At 41.2% G+C, this 21,010-nt stretch overlaps 1 protein-coding gene across 1 annotated transcript in view; it reads right to left on the bottom strand.

Annotated features, from left to right (window-relative positions):
- Positions 1-21,010, bottom strand: part of cacna1ba (calcium channel, voltage-dependent, N type, alpha 1B subunit, a) — a 130,474-nt gene that overhangs the window by 4,999 nt on the left and 104,465 nt on the right. Inside the window, exons 36-46 of the mRNA XM_053420375.1 lie at positions 20,713-20,863; positions 18,480-18,607; positions 17,116-17,212; positions 14,580-14,685; positions 14,171-14,278; positions 12,218-12,336; positions 11,427-11,608; positions 9,319-9,454; positions 8,631-8,750; positions 3,550-3,782; positions 897-1,116 (exon numbers count right to left, since the gene is read on the bottom strand). Of these exons, the coding sequence (XP_053276350.1) occupies positions 897-1,116; positions 3,550-3,782; positions 8,631-8,750; positions 9,319-9,454; positions 11,427-11,608; positions 12,218-12,336; positions 14,171-14,278; positions 14,580-14,685; positions 17,116-17,212; positions 18,480-18,607; positions 20,713-20,863 (1,600 nt within the window). The remainder of the gene's footprint in view (positions 1-896; positions 1,117-3,549; positions 3,783-8,630; positions 8,751-9,318; positions 9,455-11,426; positions 11,609-12,217; positions 12,337-14,170; positions 14,279-14,579; positions 14,686-17,115; positions 17,213-18,479; positions 18,608-20,712; positions 20,864-21,010) is intronic.

The following is a 21,010-nucleotide window of genomic DNA, read 5'->3' as shown; positions in this document are numbered from 1 at the left end:
ATAGAACAAAACATTATACGAAAATTATCCTGTCATTTGATTCTCCAACATTTCCAACAAGATGATCCTAAAGTCGTTGTAAGATTCTTGCGCCACCGCCCGAGGATGCATACTCCAGCACCACGTCTCTATGAAGTTACAGTACCATGTGAGAAAAATATAGATTATTTAAAACCAATATAAATGTCACAAGCAACCAATTTGTATCACATAATTTGTATTTGCTTATTTATGTAACCTTTCCTCTTTATTTCTGTAACAGTTGGGGATATAGGGTTGGATAATTTTTTATCAAATTGAAATCTGGTTCTGAAGCGGCTCAAAAAATCTGGATCCCATCAAATCCATCTTTCCTAAAGTCAGTTTTAAAAGTCACTCACAGTTGAGGAAATAGTTTATTGAGGACTATTTTCTGCTGAGGATGAATACACAATTTATTTGCTCGTGAATATTAAGTGACTGTGTGTGTACTGTAGCTGATCATTCAATTATATTCAGCCTAGACTACATTTTTGAAATTGGTTACAGAGGCCATTTACATAAAATAAAATGATTTAGTGTTTCCACATATTTGTATCAGCAGGACGTTATAAGTTTGGTTGGAGGTGTATGAATCTCAGCAGTAAAATTAATAATTTAGCTAATTACTTTCAATCAACCATCAACACTGCCATGAAATAAAATATTATATAACTTTGATCACAATCCAGACTCCACTAAATACTATTCTAATTATTACAAGCAGCAGCATGAGAGGTCCAGTGTTTTGGAGTTTGGAGGTTTCCATCTTGTTTAGAATCACATTCAGGGGAACAGCAGAAATCACAGATAGTAAATGAAGTCAGATAAACTTCAAGCTTCATCTGGCTCTATTCTACAGGCCTGTGCCCTCCCACCTGCTTGTTGCTGGTTTCCTGCCCCTCACAGGGGGAGGCGGCACAGCTAGCGGTGGCAGATTTGCTGTGGCAGTGTTCCCGGCTGCAGAAGCGGTCGCAGGAGTAGTAGCGCTGCTTGTCCACAGAGGAGTGGTGGTGTTTCCTCTCGTGTGAGCGTCCGCGGTCATGGGGCCGCTCTCTGGAGGCAGCTGGGTCAGATGCTGGCTCCTCTGGTGCACCCAGGGAGAAGGGAAGATATTCCAAAAATTAAAGTTCTGACTGTTATATATTCTGACGTCGATGCTTTGGTTCACTGCTGAGGACAAATTTGAGTGACAGCATTGTTAAGGGATATTTCTGTTTTGTAATAAATAAAGTAACGTGACAGCTTCAAGAAGTGAAGCCAAAACCTCTTGATCGCCCTCTGGTGGCTGGATGCAATCCTAAATCCCACCTCCTCCATGTTAGAGGATTGGATATGGACCAACCTAGTACCAAGTACACACCAAATGCCTTTTTCTGAACATGGTTTCTGTCATTTAGGTAGTTTTTGTCACACTGACCTATGTTCACGTTGTGTTGTATTTAGTGACTGTAAGCTATAAACAGGGGAGACGGCATGATTGACAGCAGAGACTGACTTGGGATTGGTCAGGCAGGTGTGTGGGTGGGACCTTGAGTCCACTCCTTGATCACTACTGCACAGACTCTCATCCAAATAGTATCAGCAGTGCAAGATTGCAGCACTGGTATCCAATATGACATTTTTGCACAGTGGGAGGAAGTGGAGATGTGTCATCCATCATTAGTTACAGTGATTTATCACAATCAGAAAAACAAAGGGTAAACAGCATGAACAACATCAGGACCTTGAAACTGGAGCAGCCAAATGGAACTCTGCCATATTTGGTTTTGCCATTTACACATGCACTTTTCCTGTTATCACAAGATAAATCATATGCTTTGAAAGTGAAGAAAATAGCATTAACACTTACAAAGCAGAGTAGAGGATAAATGGAAGTAGCATGTATCAAAGACTTCAAGTTTGAATGTCTCTGAGCATGTGAAAATGCGACTGTGTGCTGTTGTAGGATCAAAACCCCAAATGAAGACAGAGCACAGCCATGCTAGCATCTCTGTGAGGCCGTACAGACGCAGCAATGCTCTGAGCTAAACAGTATCACTTTCACTGAGACAATGGTATCATGGTGATGTTCAGCAGATAAAAGAATTACCATATTTTCCATCAGTATAGTACTAAACAAGCTAATATATGTCATTAGAGTATGCTGCTGGTCTACATAGAGACAATTTCCATGTGCAGCTGTTTTATCGCTATTGTTTTTTTTTTTTCTTGGACGCCACTACAGAAGTATATTACCGGACTGTGACAGTTTCACAGACAGCCTCCCCCTGCAGAGCGGCTGCCTAGTAATTAGTGGGGGGTTGGTTGTGCATGTCTGTCAGTCTCTTTAACTAATAATAAACTGCTGCTGTCTCGCAGCCGACACAGAGAGAACACTGATGATATCTGTCACAGCTGAGACCCTGTGTGTGTGTGTGTTTGTGTGGTGGTGTGATGGGGGGGGGGGGGGGGGTCACGTCTGTCACACAAGGTGCTGTGTCTGTCCAGAAGCGTTTGTTTTTCTGCCTTCATGCGTTCATTCATATCTTATGCTATAAGATTTTGCTCATTTGCAAAGTTTAAGCAAAACTGCTTTGTGCGCGGCAAGTCAAGATGTATAAAACTATTCATTTAGAGTTCATTGAAATGACTGTGGGGGACATGATACACTTACAGTTATTAGCTCCCTGTCAGAGAGTTTCATGAAAAGATTAATATTACTCTAATATCTACTGAACTAATTTAAGGTTACTGCCAGCAGCTTAGCAATAATCCTGGAAACAGGATGCAAAATCTGCCAACCTGCACTTCAGAAGTTCACTAATTGACATGCTACATCTCATTCATTTCATCCGTAGAAAACCAGCTTTTATAAAAATGACAATGTTGCCTTTGCTTGACCAATTGTTGGTGCTTAGCAGTTGCCAGGCAACCTAGAGAGACTCCCTACCAGAATGAAAGTAGGTCCATCTAATTATTTGAATGCATTGTCGATAAATAAGGATTTATGATGTGATCATGGGAATATCAGTCCAGAATACAGTGAATCCCAGGTTACCCCTGGACTCAAGGACAGACATGGAGAGGACTATGGCTTAATTTGCAAACTACAGATTGAATTAAGAGAGAATTCATTTCAGACTAATTTCTGTTTTGCTCAATACTGTGTACATGATAAAATATCTACATTTGGACATGTACACAAAACTTGTCAAATAGACTCAACAAGTCTGGGCCTGTTTAGTCATTTCTATAGTTTATATTTATTCAATTACTGTCATTTTCTTGTACTTAATTTTGTAAATAACTGACTTCAGTTACAGGTCAGCAGGTGCAACAGCATTCCAGTTTTTCCCCCTGTGTAACTACTGTCTTAGTTCCTCCTCAAGAGGTCAGTGAGGAGTAAAACAAAGTCTGAGAGAGAGTGTACTGCTTCATACTGGACATAATAACATATACTTGAAGGTGCCTTGGTTGGAATAACCAACAGAAGACCCAGCCTACACTGTGTACGTGTGTGTGTCGGAGTGTGTAGGGGCTGAATCACCAGCGGAGCCTGGAGGTTGTCCACCTAGAGGTGTATCCAAAGACCTTTGCCTTTTCTCTCTTTCCCTGTCTTTATCTCGATCTCGGCGGTGGTGGCAGCGGTGGTGGTGGTGATGGTGGTGAGGTCGGTCCTGGCTGGGTTTCTCCAGGGTGTAGTCCCTCAGGTTGACCTCCTGGGGTCGTTGTGGAGCCGCAGTGGAGGCAGAGCGCTTCATAGAGCTGGCATCAGGGACAGACTGAGGGGTGGGGGGGAGGGGACAGAGAAGACAACTGAGAATCAAGAGATGAGACACTCACACAGTGAGCTGCTGGGTGACCGTTTTCACTGCAGGTGGTATGTTCAGGTGAATATAGACTGTAAAATGCAAGAAACCAGAAATGAATTGAGTTTCTAGAGACACTGACTTTTTCATTTGTTTAAGGCTGGCCGGCACCTGCAGCTCTGACTTAACAACAATCTTATTGTCTGTTGAAGGATAAAGGAGCATGTGTTCCATACAAAGCATTGGGAGTTCATTCTTTATAGCTGAGCTCCCTTTATTTACAGTCATTCGTTAGAAACCTCCACTTACTAATGTCTGATGAAATGTCTCAAATGGTATAAGTCTTTGGTAAATGTAGTTTTTATATTTGATTGTATGGATTAATTGCTGTACCAAACTGTTAAGAAAATTATGAATGTTCTTCATTATGAGTCATTAGGGGTTTGCATTTCAAAGATTTAAATCAGACCCCTCTCATCACATTTGACCTGGATCAGGGCAGTGGCCACCGCTCCCAGGTCATAACATAGTTGTTTTATTTAAAAATACATTTACATAAAATATACAAATGTTATATCTTTTCTCTACCAGGATAACACACCTGCCAAAAACTAAATTGGGCTCTGTTGGGGGGCAATTTAGACCCATGAATTATATCATTATTATATGGTATTTCACAAATCCTGGCTACAGCACTTTCTGGACCCACTGTGTTTTTCCACTATGTGTCATTATGTGCACAAATTATATTTGTATAGCCCTTAACAAGGTGCAACATCCTCTATTCTTAGCCTTCAACAAGAATAAGAAAAAACTACCAAAAAACCCTATTAAAGGGTAAAAAAAATTGAAAAACGTAGATCAACTATACTCTGTAAACACTGTACACTGTAAAATCATATGCTGGTGTCTTCTCTGATACAACCACTGGGGGGTGTCAGAGCTGGAAGTTATCAAATGCTCCACAGGGAAGCTTTAAATCCGGTTCATGATACAGAATAAAACACATCTGGTTGTATGGTGATGTTAACCCATGTGAATCCATTTGATCCTCTGACCTCATTGAGGTTCGATAATAAGCCAAAATATGCAAAATGACAAATCACAAGCAGTCATATACTGTGTGTTGTGTGACAGCGTGTACATACGGCAAGATGGACCCCTGGAGTGTGGCATGAGGGGCCCCACTGAAAGAAAGAACAGCAGATTAAAGAGATCCCTCACATTATGCAGTATTAGCAGCAGCTACAGTTTGTCTTAATACAAGTGATCAAATCTTTGAATGTAATGTAACCAAAGCCTTTTAATTTATAGAATAAATATATTGTCCCATTGAAAATGTATGCTCTATAGCTAAAATGGGACAGGGGCTAAGTGACAATCCTTACTGTCTTCCACAACATCTGATTTGATTCCATCAGAAATTAAAAAATGTTATTCTAAGTAGCACTTTGACAATTTCTCCAGTTATGGTCCTGTCTCTTAACTTAAGTGAAACCACAGTAGCAAATGTAAATGTACAGTGAATGTATTGTGATTAATAGACTATCAGATATACTGTAATAGCCTATTTCAGAGTGTTACATTACTGATAAGTTAAAATAAGTGATTAAGCGAGCAGAGTATTCATGTCGACGTAGGCATGCGTTATCTAAACTAAACAAACGCATCATATTTTCAGATTTCTTTCATCTGACAGTGATATCTACAAAGTAATGGAACTTCAAGGAGGAATCCTGTCATCACCACCTAACTTCAGTATACAACCACCAGTTCAAGCACCAAGACTCCATTAGATCATCATTCTACCTCAGTGGTTAGAATTGTTGTGGCCGCTTCTTACTATCTACGACTCTGAACTTTTTGGTCTGCCACGCTTCTCTCTCCTGTCTGTTTTTGCACCGGATCCAGCAGTCGTCCAAACATTAACACCATACTCAGCCTGCCTAGCTGTGCCCAGCTTTCAGTTTGGCCTCTGCTCGGTTCTCAGCCTGCTGTTCTGCCTTTGGAAAATGAACCCTACTTTCGGATTACCCCTGACTGTCAGCCTGAATGTTCAGAATTACATTTTGTCGTTGAGAGTGTCTAAGCTCAGCCTTAAAGATAGGGGGAGGAGTTTGGACATCCGGAGGGAGCATGGAGTAGAGCTGCTGCTGCCAGTTGAGCTGGTTTTGGCATTTTATGGGGATGCCACCTGAGCGCATTGCAGCTTTTCTAAGCACAGCCTAATGGAAGCAAACTCTGGGGTGGACCCAGAACTAGCTAGAAAGATTATATATCTCATCTGGCCTGGGTGCATCTCAAAATCCCCCAGGAGGGGCTACGAAGCGTTGCTGGGGAGAAGGATGTCTGCAACACCCTGACCTCAGATAACCGGAAGAAAATGGAATGAAAAGGTAAAAACTTTCAAACTCGGTTTGACTCCAATTCCTGAGTCCTGCCCAACTTAACTGAAACGTAACTGCCAGTATGAAAATAAGCCATGCAGGATGTCTCTGCCCAGAGCTTAATCCCCCAGTCTCTGACTCTTCCTCTGTAACTCCTGTAGATACTCTCTCTCTGTCAGAACATATCAGCATCAATGCCTTCTGTCTTTGCCTGCCAAACGTGTCCATTGGAGAGAGGCCAAAAGGTGCATACCTTACAATTAAAATGGGAGTTCTGTTCCTGCTGTATTAAAAGGTGATGAAACTGCAAACAGGATCTAATGTCCAATATCACCTGGGTTAACATAACTGAGGGTGGGCTTTGCTTTCTTGATGACTTGATTGTGAAGTCAGGTTCATTGACTGAGTCGCTGAGGTTTTCTCATGTCACCATTGCACAAAAATGGATCTTGAAGAGCAGAACAGGTCTTTAAGATTTCACCCCCTGATCGCGGCTAAGCTGAGCTCAAATTAAGGAAAAGAAAAGCAACGGCAAGAGTGACAGATAAACTACTACAACTGAGAACTGGAGTTCACAGTACAGTTCCCATCATGCACTACCGCAGCAGTTTCTAAAGGCCACAATTCATTCAACTGGCTAAAGGATTTCCTGCCCTTAGCTCTCAAAGGTGAGAAAAATAAGAGAGTGAGTTAACAAGGCCACCTGCCACCCCCGTTCTTCACATCCTTTCATTATTCTTGCAGATTCTCTCACTGCTACAGTAAAACATTTACCGTCTTCCTCTCCAATGAATCTTGGGCCAAGAGCCATTTGGAGCCACAACCATCTTTTCGGTTGGCAGAAGAAAAACAATACAGGACAAATAGCTCGAGGCCTGCCAGGATCTAATCAGATTACTGTGGACTTCTCCTATGCAGTGAAAGTAGGATCAACAGCCACTCTTCCAAATGGGCTGTGAAAGGAATGCACTTTAAATGCACAAATCAATCAACATCAACATCACTCAGGAAATGAGGCCCCTTGTTATATTTCTTAGGATCCAGTGAAAGATTCATTTGGAGTTTTTCAGCCTTAACCGGATGAAACGTGAGGCCAAGCTCCTGCATGCTTTGGCAGTAGAAATGGTTCAATCACTACACCATTACAAAGAAGCATTACTGGGGGCTATTTGCAGTAATGTGGGCAGAGAAAACCCTTTCCTTCAAGTTCTGCACACTACAAGTTGAATTAGAGTTATAGGTATTCTGAAGATGTAGTGTTTATTTTGTGTACAAAAACTGTGACAAAAAATGGACATCCTTTTCCAAGACTAAAACAACACAAGAGACCTCACTAAGTAAAATGTCTCAAAAAAATATGAGGAAATAAATAATAAGTTCTGTCAACAAATAAAGCTAAAGAACCCGAGTATAGATGTGCAGATGAACTAACAACTTTTTTATTCAGTCTTATTCAGCAACCTGCATGTAATTGTGGAATCATATATTTTACAGTGACTTCAGAGAGTATTCACATTTCATTGTGTTGTAGATATAATTTTAAATGGACACAAAAAATCTGTTATGCTCTACACTCAATACTCCATAAACGTGACAGTGAAAATATGTTTTGAGATCGTTTTTCTAAAGTGTTTAAAATTAAAAAGTGAAATAATCGAGTAATAATTTATAACTTTATAGAATCTTCTTATGCAGCAGTTACAGGTTCGTCTTTGTTATACATCTGCGTTTGTGAAGTTTATCTCAGTCTTCATAACAGATTCTCAAACACAAACTCTTTGTGCTTTAAGTCTGGACACTCATGGACAGTCAGAGCCTTCTCTCTCCAGTGTTGTCTTGGCTGTTGGTTTCTCCTAACTCTCTGGTCACAGTCACTCTTTACAACATTTTCAAGGTCCTCTCTGTATTTGGCTGCATTCTTCCTTTAATCAGTTCTGACCAGTTTCCTTGTCCCCTGCTGCTGAGAAGACACCAAACTTGTTCCAGTTCACGGTTATTGAGTCCACTGTGCTACTGGGAACACTCAACACTTTGGAAATTGTTCTATATCTTTGCTCTGATCTGTTTATCCATGATGGTTTTGAAGAGATCTCCTGAAAATCCCTTGGACTTTTGGTCCTGACATAGTGTGGTTCTGAAGAGCCTGATTAGTTAAACAGCATCATCTCCTCCCCATTTAATCTCTTTGATTCAGTTACTTGACCTTTGCGGATTCAGCCCATCAACAAAGGAGGCGTTACAGCTGCTTTCTGACTCGTCTCAAGCTAAACACAGACAATGAGCCATTCTTCTGTGAAGAAGTGGGTGAATTCAGTTTCCGCTCTGAGAGGACCAGTAGGTGTGATTGACTGAGGAGAGTCAGAATGACTCGGACACCGTGTGTGAACCATTACTTTCTGCTGTGGAAAGGAACAGAGTGCAGGTGAGATGTTACCTGCAGCTCAGCACTGAGTCGAGGCATAGAAGCAGCTCTGCCCTGGTTCTCCAGACCTGTGCCAGGGACTGGGATTGTACTGCTGACACTGGTCTCCATCTTCCTCATCTCCACTGACTCCTAAACACACACACACACACACACACACACACACACACACACACACACACACACACACACACACACACACACACACACACACACACCCACACACACACACACACATACACAGACACACACACAAGCACGTTATAATCATTGCTGTGTGGGGTGGAGTAGACTAATTAATTTTCCTCTTTACCTCTCCTTAAGCAACATGATTCTTCAGCAGCTGTTTAACAACTTGAACCCTATGATTTATGACACTTAGACATGCATTGATCACCCCTTACACAAACAAGAGGAACTGATCACACTAACTGTGCAGACTGCAGTTACACATGCAGTAGGAAGTTTGGAATTAATATAACACTGGTAAACAATGAGCTCATGGAAACATCTCTACAGTTAACTGTTCCATGTAGCCCCTGTTCAGACATCAGCATTAAGATCCTCTCGCACTGTAGACAACAACCTCCGCAGCGCGTGGTCTGTGTGACTGGATCTCAAATGTGTCCCCAGTGCGTCTTGAGCGCTCTCACGTCTCTAAATACACAGCAACACGCATGCACCATGTGGTGGATGGTACCTGAATGATGGCATTGTCTGGTGTATCCTCTGATGGGCCCCTGGACATGCTTCTTTTACTCTTAGCTCGGGGCCCCTCCTTGGGTTTCTCCATCACCCAGGAAGATGATGCCTTGATGTTGAGATCATGACCAGGCCTGTGTGTTACAGCAGTCACAGCTGTGCTATATAATGATAATAATCATAATAATCATAATAATAATAAAAAATGTGAATCCTAGCAAACAAGTTTACATTTTCCCTCTGCAGACCCTCAAATGGAACTTAATTTCATAACTGATAACATCTGAACATTTTAATTACCATTGCTTGGGCGAATCCACTATAGTAGTTACACAGCTGTTAGACAATAATTGACATACAATGTAAGAATGATTTTGAATGACACAGTAAATTACCCAGTAAAAACAAACATTGAAAAAGGAGTCACCATGATCAGTAACAGTCATCCAGTGCGAAATATACCCTATGGTAATTATTTTTGTACGGTGGCTCCTTAAGACAAAGTCCACAGAGGAGAAAGCACTAACATTAATGAGGAAAAACTCCAAATCCAGAAATGGAAATACAAGTAGAACAGCACTATTGTTGTTTGCCTCTGCCAACCAGTGCAATTTCAGTCTACATACAATGAGGTCACCATGACCATTGACCACTGAAATCGAATCAGTTGATCTCTGAATCTAAGTGTAAATTGGTCAAATTTTTAAAGAAATTTCTCCAAGGTTTTCCAGAGATGCTGCCTTCATGAAATGACATGTCATTTGGCAGACACTTATCCAAAGCTACTTACAATTAGTACGCTTAACATCTATGAGGGGCCATTTTAGGGATTCAGTATCTTGCCCAAGGACACTTCAGCATGCAGATGGGGAAGACTGGAATCGAACCGCCTACCTTTTGGTTGGAGGACGACCACTGTACCCTTTTTTTCTAAATCACTCGCTGTGTTTTTTTAAAAATATGTTAGAAATCTCTTTGGTCTCAGGGTTGTGATATATGATTTGTTGCTGTCAGTTTGTCAAAAGGCAAAGCTGAATACATAATGAACACATGCTTTATTGGACAGTTTAACAACACCTCTGTGGACGAGAGGTTAGTCTGCATCGATAAATCACTACATCTCAGTAGAAATTAACATCTATAAACAAAAAGGTGCAGAGACAGTACAGTCTGTTAATATACAATAAGGACCGCTGTGCTATAGTACACTGCTTTTGCATCAGTTTTTCAGACGCAGATGTGTAGTAGTGCATTTCTCAAAAAGTACCACAGACTGGAGACACGGTTAGCTGTGCGGGTGCAGGTGATGTTTTACTGTTGTCTGTTTGTTTGTAAACTACATTACTAGTTAAAACTACTGGTCAGATCATCACAAAACAGGGTGGAAGGATGTTGTATGGCTCAGGAGAGAACCCAGTATATTTATGTACAGATCCAGGGATTCTGATAATTTTCTTTCAAATTTGACAAATAAGGAAATGTCTGATAATTTAACTGATTTTCCAGGTAGTCAGTTATATTCAGGGTACAACTGTGTACAATTTGGTGCAGCTTGATTGAATTAGAATGGACTGTGGGGCCTTGGCAGAGTTATGCACCCTACTGAGTGATCTTCTAGCTGTTTGTTTGTTTGCAAAAATGCAAAAAACAACTAGATGGATTTCCATAAACTTTAGTAGAAGGATGTGGTATGGTTCAAGGAAGAACCAATTGAATTTTGATGCAGATCTGAATCACGGAGCGAAACAAGGACATTTTTTCACTTTCTTTGACATTGTGAAAATGGGTTTTTCAAATTTTTCCCTCTTTTCTTTGAAAATAATTCATAGATCTTATGAAACAATTCAGGCACATTAAGGTGACTGATGTTTTTGAGTGTGTACAATTTGATGCAACTTGATTGAAGGTAATGGGACTAACCTGCCTTGGCAGAGGCATACATTCTCCTAAATGACAGTCCCTGAACCGGCCAAGCAGTTCCTGCTATCTTAGTAAATCTCTCACAATACAGACTGCGACTCAAAAGGTAAAGCTGGCCCCCGGTCTTTTGTTAGGTAGGTTGGGTAAATAAAGTCCCTTTTACCTTGGATGTTAAAATGAACTTACTGCGTGACTCCGTTGTTGAGGGAGTTGGAGCTAGGTCTGGTCTGTGGCTGCGACTTGACATGGGATTTCTGCTGGGGCAGAAGAATGCTTGGAGGCTCCACACTGTTAAACATCATAGGCAGGTCTTTCTCCTGCATGTGAGTCAGAGGCAGCAATGGCTTAAACAGAGCCCCGACCTTGCACTGTAGAGGAGAGATGGATGGCAACATGCTGAAGACATTCAGAAGCAGCAAGCAGAATATTGCTGGGCCCAGATCGCACAGAGGGGGGGGGGGGGGGGGGGGGGGGGGGGGACGGGACGGGACTCCGATGTGGAGTCTGGAGCCACAATATATATTTCTCGCACTCATGCTTGTATGTAGGGCATGTGTGCCTCTGTTTGAGGGTTTGTGTATGCAGAAACAAACAGCTGTGCAGTAGGTGTGCAAGGTTGCAAATAACTGCCAATGAGCAGCCAAATACATATTCATCTATAGCTGTGACGTGTAAGTGGGCCTTTAATATAAACTGTTTTCATAGGTAACCAATCACTGGGGGCTTTTACTCTGAAAACGTTCAATTGTGAAAGCTGATGAACAGTTTTGTGATCCACCACTGAATGGTAAGTGGATACAAAAGCATCTTCTTTGCATGCAGTCTCACAATCAAAGTGTGTATCAATGTTTGCAAACCCGATGTAATGTGGCGCATGCGTACAGGTTTAAATACTGCATCCAATGTGGTTGTGCTTCAGTGCATGTCAGTGAGTGCGTGCCTGTGTGCAGTCAGTATTTGCGGTTAGGATGTTGTACCTGGGAGCCTGATGCGTTCTGTTGCTGCTGCTGCAGCTGCAGCCTCCTCGCTCGGTTCTGTTTGTAGTAGTCGAAGATCATCAGGGCGGCATAAACCTTCCCTACCGTCAGTTCATTGGCTGAGGAGGTGAGGAGAAAAGAAAAGATGTGAGAAAGGTGGAGAGGATTGAGAGAGGGAATCTGCTGACTCATTCATCCACCCTCCATTCATCTCTATTTGCCTGCTTGCCTCCCTAATGGTTTAGTTTTAAGGGAGAAGCAACTTACTGTGACTGATTTGTGTGATTCGCAGAATGTAATTAAAATGGATTTCTAAGGTAAACAAAACAAGCATCATGACAGAACAAAATACCTAGAAATGCCTCTGGGTATAATCGGTGAACACTTCTCACCAAAGGGTGGCAGCAAAAGCCTAAAGCTGCACAGTCTGCATTGTCATTTGCATGGACTTCTATGGATGGACACGTAACACAGGTACTCACACAATAAAATACTGTATATGTTCTCATCTGAGCATCTATCTATCAAACTGCTTGAAATACAAATCCTTCAGAACAGGAATATCTTAAAACTTAATATGCTCTTAAATTGAAGATAATGTAAGAAGGTAGCAGATCATATAGGGTCTCTATGTTGGGAACAAGAACATGTTCTGACATATTTTAGAGAGACAGCATAAAAGAATATTGGTCATGATGGATTTTTATATATTTTTCTCAGTTAACATCAAAGTTGTGGGTGTTTGTTGGATGTCACACAGCTTTTTATGATACAGAGACAGATAGATAGATAGATAGATAGATGGATGGATGGATGGACATTTGAAGAGTAATACAATGGTAATCTTCTCCTACACGATGCACTGCATGTGGGATTGAGAGCAGAATGTTTTGTCCTTCTGTTGTGAAATTGTATATGACAATTTACAGTATACGATTGTATCCATCAGAAACAGGATTCTCAAATAAAATGGCAGAGGGTAAATCTAGTGAATAAAGGGGGAATTGGACCCAGCACAGATGTTTTCAGTTTGTTTTACAATTAGTGAGAGCTGAATTGACACCTGAACACCCACCACCAGAAAGAAAAGCCCTTTCTAAAATTCCATTGACATTTGTAACTACAAGGCACACAGTAGAGTCAATCAAGTTTCACAAAATCTCACAAACTCATAGAAACCAGTTCTCTAAATATGTTAGTTTCTTTCATCAAGATTTTGTAAGTATTCCCTGGGAATTGGTGGAAATGTCGAAAATGCTCTATTTCCTCAATGTTAGCAGTTAAAGGGCCAGTCCATGACTTGGCTCTAGGCTGTGGTAAGGTCATACATACCAACCATACAAACATTTAAGCAGCAGATATCAAAAGCTAAACAGTTGGGAAATATAAATTAACTAAGAGAGCAAGTGAATTTAGGGATACAAATTCAAAAACATTTAATTAACTACACAAAATCACAAATAATTTAATTCCTTATGTTAACTGCTTACTGGAGTTTTTTCAGAGCCATGATAGAAATAGTCAATGAGAGTCTGCACTGACCCACAGAAGATATAGTGGGACAGAGGCTGGCCTGAACACGACTTTGACATTGCTCTGTATTGTGTCCTTGTTTGACTTCAGCCCTATACACTAGTGGTTGTAGATGCAATTTGAAATGTGAAAATACATACATATGCATAATTTAATGTCAAGATGAGGCGGACGAGGGAAAACCTGAACCACCTTGTGTAAAACTAAAGCAGCAACAATGCCTCATTAAATACTGTCACCATGGTAATAGCCCTGCACTGTAACAAATTGCTGTAGACTCTACAGTAACATTTTACAGTAACTTCTTGTTTTGTCATTTTAAAAAGTGTATGTGTATATCGCAATGCATCATCCAATCTATTAACTTAATGAGGTTCAATATGTATCTTTTGGTGTAAAAAATGACATGTTAAAACTTACGTTTATGTGGCGTCACCAGCAGGTTCATGGTCTTTTGTGAGAGGTTGGACCACACAGTGGACAACTCCTTCTTCAGCTCAGCATCAGACAAGCGCTGACCTACCATACCTAGAGATCCACAGATGGAGAGACAGACTTTATAATATCCTTTATAATTAAAGTGCACAGATCTCGAGCAATCCGATCACAAGTGGAGACCTTTATGTACTAACAGCGGACATTACTTTCCAAAGACCCAATAAAGTTTTGATGTTTTGGGTTTGTTCTCACTTCCTGTACTTAGCACCTTCCACTTGTGATCACCAGATATGTATCACCTGACATTGGCTCCCAGCTTCGTTTCTGCACTGCCTTCAGATTGATCTATTTATTTATAGTCTACTTATAATGTGTGTTGCGTTTCTCTGACCTGAGGCCAGTTTGATGCCCAGGGCGGTTCGAATCAGGGCCATCAGGGTGGAGGTAAAGTGAACGCTGTTGTCATCGGCGATGGGCATGTTCATCTTGACGAGACGCTGAGAAGAGGAGATGATTGATGACAGATGGACATTAGATCACAAAGTGATAACAAGCAACCCAAAGAGAACATACAATCCACCCAGAGAAATCAATCTGTGTGCTGCTGTGATCCAATACCCTCCACGGTCCATGTTAGCATAGAGGTCCCCTTTGCAAAATTTGGTTGAATGTCTCTAGATTGGCCGCATTGATGAATTGTTACTGCTCAGCACACAAAAAGCCTTCTCTACAAGTACGTACAGAGGAGACAAGCTAGACATACACATTCACTGCTACTGGCTACGGTATGCACTACGCTGCAAGTCAAAGTGCACTGGTGCAAGACTGACATTGACCGAAAAAAAGGTGAGAGAAGGCATGTAACGCATAACCATGAAGGTGCCTCGGCAGTCGCAGGAGCTCGACTCTGTGGTTGCCAACCTAACAATCATAGACTTAGAGTTGACGAGTTTGCGTTTGCTCTACATGTACTTTATGTGGCAGCTAGCAATAATACAAGTGTCCATTCCACCAAGCTTGGGAGGCCTTAGCAGGAAAACTTGGTTCATTCATATAGGACTAATGGCACCATTAGATGCACACTAAATGATGTGGGATTGCTGCTGAAAGAGTTGAGCTCCCCTGAACACAAAAAGCATTCATACACAAGTGCTCTCAGTGGCAGTGCAGAGAGTAAGAAAGACCAGCGTCAGAATGAGACGGAGATGGAGAGTTGAGAGGCAAACACACAGACACCTACACATGTGTAAAACCATGGTCATTTACATATGGTCTCACTGTCACCCACACATAGATGCAAACACCACCACAGGCTGCACACCCAAATTTCCCAGAGACGAGTAGCTGTCTTAAAATTCAGAGTGAACGATAATATATATTTTACTCAAAGAAAATCTTGAAATTGTGGATCTGCAACATTGTGTCTACAGGGAATTATTGCAAATCCAACCTGGTAACAACATGCAACCTGCATCTGGATACTGTACAGACTTTTTGCCTTTGCTTTGACAGCTGGTGTTTTCACAGGGATTGTACTTGTGTGTAGATCTCAACATGGATTGTTATTGTTAGGTAGGTCAATTATTTAAGTTTTCATTGAACAATGTGGATGGTCAAGGGTCACATGACCCATAAAATCAGCTGAAAGCATTCTGCCTCCATCAACCACAGGCCCTGAAAGACAGATTTCTGTACACACTTAAGACAAGAAGGAATTTACAAATTTTTCTAACCTAAATAAAAAAACTAATCTTTGTGATATCTGAATTTGATAATCTTTTAGCTACAGAAACTTATTTAACTTATTTTCATCTAATGGTTCGTCTATGGAATCAAAAACAGTGGAAGCCAAAAGAAGGCCTGGGAAAGCATTTGTGGAATAGGTACCATTTGAGGGTTAATTGTTCCATGCATCAGGATACATGCATGCTACTTGCCTGGAATGCAGGACTTCATAAATATATATGTACCGTTGCTATAGGCTAACTACGCTACTTTACTAATAGTGAAGCTTGCTAGTCCTACAGCGAGATCTGATCTGATCAGAATATGACCATCACTACATGTTGATGACATATGATCAACATCATCACCTGCCTCAACATGGGTTTTTACAAATTCTAATAAGACATCCAGATACACATTACATATTCAATCAGGCAGCTCATTCACCTAAATCATTATTCAGCAAACAATACATCAAATCAAAATACCTGTGACATATTTTTTCAGTGCTGTGCAGCAATAACATTTTAACACACACACACACACACACACACACACACACACACACACACACACACACACACACACAAACACACACACACAAACAAACATACACATATATATATATATATATATATATATATATATATATATCAGTGGATAGACTGAAATGAAATGTGAGACAGAATGAGAGGGAAAGTGCAGGAAAGACAGAACCAGAAAGAAGAAAAGCATGGAGATACAGAAATAATCGTGTGTACAGAAAAGCAACAGAAGCTACGCACTCACTCACGCACACACACACAGCCGCACACACAACGTTCCACTCACGCAACCCCCCACACACTCACTGCTCCACAAAATAAAACCCAAACTAGGACATCTATTTAAAAGAAAATAGTGTAATCTGAGCAAATTTCCTCCATAAACACAATATTAAATTAACATGTTTTAAACTCTTTTTGTTAAGCTCTATGTATCATTAGTGATGGTTATTAGCCTACACAGGCAGCTATGCTCAGTGGAACATTAAAGAAAGTAAAGATAAGGTAGGGGCTTACACCAAAATATATCAGAATACTAGAAAAAGCAAAGTGAAGAAACAATGAGGACTGCAGATCACAGACACTGGCTTGAGTTTAGGCCAGTGGAAGAAAGGTTGTTGAGCACAGGGTAGAAGGTAGAGGAGGAAGGGGGTCTACCTTGTAGGCGATTCTTGGTGGACATTTCTTTCCCAAACCTAAGGGTGGGGACATGTGGAGCAGCATCTGATACATATCGCGGTACTTGAGTCGCCCACTTCACAGGGAAGGAAACCAAGAATAAACAAAACCCAAACAGAGAAGGATGGGAAGTCAGAGGAGGAGGATGGGAGTAAAGGGAAAAAATCAAAAAAAATAAGACAATAATGGAAAGGAAAAACAGAAATCTGTTGTTAATAGATTTCCACAAGTGAGATGTAATGTGAATGTCATCCTCGGCCACAGAGTCGGGGCTCGGGATGCATCGCTGTGGAGCTCAGGATCCCTGAGAGGAAAGATGGGATGGTAAAGAATGAGTTTGGTGGGAGAGGGAGGAGGTGAGAGAAGAAAGGTGGGTGCGTGGACCTGACACACAGGATGCTGATGAGAGGGAAGAGAAATGACAGCATCATAACAGGGATGTCTGCCTGGTCATGCTAGCAAACATCCCACTGGTACTTCAACCAGGACACACAGAGACAAAGGTTTCAATGCCAGCCCAAGCGCTTGTTTGGGGCTTTGGCTCATAGCCTGACTTTCCACTAGAATATGTCTAAATAGAAGGATCAACCAGTCTCCATAAGGGGTTTGACCCGATTCAGCTGTTTTAAATATATGAATGATGCCGTCACTTTCTTAGTTCAAGACTTTTTTCTGTCAAAGACTTGAGGAACTTTTTGAGAGTCTTTCTTTACAATTCTGTGTTTCTTTTTAAAACTGTTGAATGTGATAATAATGGAAAGTGAAACATGTCTGCCATCTAAACATTTTAGACAGGAGAAAGTAGGCATGACAGGCGGCATGTTGGGACAATGCCGTGGCTTTGAAAGCTTTGTTTCCACTCCGGCATCATTAACCAAGCCAGTCAGTTTGGAGGGGCAGGTGCTAGACTTGAGGCGAATTCATCGGTGCACAGCCATTCAGTTAAACGTTTCTTGGTGTAGAGGTACACAAAGCACCCTGGTGACGGAGATGTCTGATATTTGCAAACCTTGTATGCTACCCTATTAGGGCAGTTCTTCCCTAAGCCAAGGGGGGGTGAGATAACGCGTAACAAATTGTACATATCCTTATAGGAAATCCGTCCACTGTAGAAAAGAACAAGCACATAAATAAACAAACGTTCAAGACATCTTAAGATAAAACAATGATCATCAGTGGGCTGACTGCATACAACAAGATAAAGGAATGAGGCCTGTGTATGAGGCCTCATCAAGTAACCTAAGTCACAAAAGGGGTAAGAGAGGAGTAAGGTTAGGAGGTCTAATCTTTCCACTTTACTTTGTATAATATCCTCTGGGGCCCAGAGGGAGATTTGAACATACCACGCAGCTGGGTCATACTCGGCCCAAACCCGGATGAACTCATCGAGGTGATGAGGTCCCAGGATGGAGGAATCTCTGGTTAGGTACTCAAAGTTATCCATGATGACAGCCACAAATAGATTCAGCATCTGGAACACAGATATAAGGTTGAGTTTACACTATTTACCACTGGCATTGAAATGGATCTCGCATACAGATGTGGGTAGTAGGGATTTTACCTGATCATGGTTCTACCTGTTTCTACCTCCAGTGGGTACATTGAGATCTAATTGCTCTGTCTAGCTTTTGCTTTGGGTCCATAAAACAACAAGCAACCGAAAGCGAACAGAGGACGAGGAAGGATAGAAGGAGATGGAAGCCAACAGTGAAGCTATGCTATTGGCTATGTCCAAAATCACTCATTAATCACTATATGATCCACTATATAATGATTTCGCTATTTTGTGGTGCTGTCCGAATGCTCAGTGAAAGTTGTTGTATACGGTGGCCCTGAGAGCTCAACGAACAGCAACTTAAGAAAACACATGCAAGTTGACAAAACACAAGCAAAGTAAGAAAACATCTTCATCAATTTCACAACACAACACAACACATTAAGCAAATAGAGAAACGCGCTGCCAATATAGAAACGCGCTGCAAATTGAGAAACGCGCTGCAAATAGAGAAGAAACGACAACAGAAGTATTTCCAGAGGACAGCTAAAAGTGATGGACACTGCTGCCACAGCAGACACAAAAACGTCCAATACACCATACAAATTTGGTTCCACACAGGGGTCGGCCACCCACGGCTCTGGAGCCGAACGCAGCTCTTCAGCCCCTCTGCAGTGGCTGTACAGTACAGTGTTGTGCATATGTTTCGCGAACACTGAACTTAACGAATCAGTTTTCATATTATTAACGTGAACGTAAGTGAACATCACGTAATTTTTAATCATCATCGTATCAGGCCATCATGAAATACCAGGAGCGGGCGAGTGTGCGTGTGTGTAGCGAGCGCACCAGCCCCGGCTCTCGGGGTTCCGACCCGCCCCCTCGTTCTATTTTACACTATTTTATTCAAATTTTTTCTTTTTTTAAATTTTTTTTATTCTTGAGCATTGTTAGAAGGGAGCCTGTGACTCAAGCATTTAATTGCCAGCGACTGCTTAGTTATCTCTGTGCATTTGATAATAAAACTCTTGAATCTTGAATCTTGTGTTGTGTTGGGAAATTGATGAAAATGTTTTCTTACTTTGCTTGTGTTCTGTCAACTTGCATGTGTTTTCTTAAGTTGCTGTTCGTTGACCTCTCTGGGCCACCGTAGTTATACCCTATATAAAGTGGACTCATTGTATCCCACAGTGCATCATGAAAAAAGTAATGTGCAACTGATGGTCACTAACCAAGCAATATATACAATGATGCATTGTTTCGTTGACAGGAAGAAAAATGGCGGACAGACGATAGCAGAGAGGGCTATAACATCTCAGCCTTCTCTTTCTAGTGATTCCTTGTTCTTATCTATAATATCTGAATAATCATGAGTATAAAGACTGAGAGGTTTATATTTGCAGGCATTTTTACAGACCAAGTCTATTTTAGTGTATGTCCATAATATTTATGATGGCATATTTTGCACAGCACAAATTTGTGAAATGTGGCAGTAAAATATGTCAAAAGAGCAGAGCAGTCCATTACAGCACAATCTGCAGCATGCAAGTTTATTTCTAGATTCTAATGTTCATTCACATCACTGTGTGGCAAAGCTAGCCTTTCTTGTGGGTAGGGTATGTAAAAAAGCATTTTCTTTCAAAGGTATCGAACATGTAACATTTATTTTCCCTTGAATTGAATGATATGCTTTTTTTTTAAGGCAAATGTGAACTTAAACAATAAAAGGCATGGTAGCAGATATGTGCGTTCAGACCAATGCAAACACTAGTCCCAAAATAGCACCAGGTGATGTGAGTAGACGCAAGTTATATTTCAACTTGAGAAGGATTCATGTGATGCTGCAGCAATGTGTTGCAGAAAGAGCACCAGCCATTGTCTGATAAAATTGGAAGATGTACTTTATAGAGAAAGAACAAAAATGAGACGGCTTGCAAAAAAGTCTGAGAAACGGTAGGACTTCCACTTAAGTTCGGAAAATATAATATAAGTTAGCGTTATCATTAAATGTCTGCCCCAGTTAGTTAGTCGGCTCCCCAGTCCAGCATTAGAATGTTACACTAGTTAGTTTCAGTACTGACCAGGAAGGAGCAGAGGAAGATGAAGGAGACAAAGTAGAAGTAGGCAAAATCACTGCCACACTCCTTCCCATGGTTCCCTGATCGCTCATCACAGGCTCGTTGACTCAAACACGATAACATGATTTCCTGCCAGGACTCACCAGTCGCACTCCTGATAAACATTGAAACACAGAAACACAGAAGAGACATAAAGGACTTGCAGTATTTCAATGAATGCCTCCTGCAGAAAAAGTCAGAAAATGTAGACTCAACAGAGGTTTAATCAAAAAGAGCACTTGAATCTGAAGAGAGTTTGTAG

This window comes from Pleuronectes platessa, chromosome 4, assembly GCF_947347685.1.
Source record: "Pleuronectes platessa chromosome 4, fPlePla1.1, whole genome shotgun sequence".
Taxonomy (NCBI): Eukaryota; Metazoa; Chordata; class Actinopteri; order Pleuronectiformes; family Pleuronectidae; genus Pleuronectes; species Pleuronectes platessa.
Note: the sequence above shows the minus strand (reverse complement) of the source record. Positions and strands in the feature narration are given on the sequence as shown.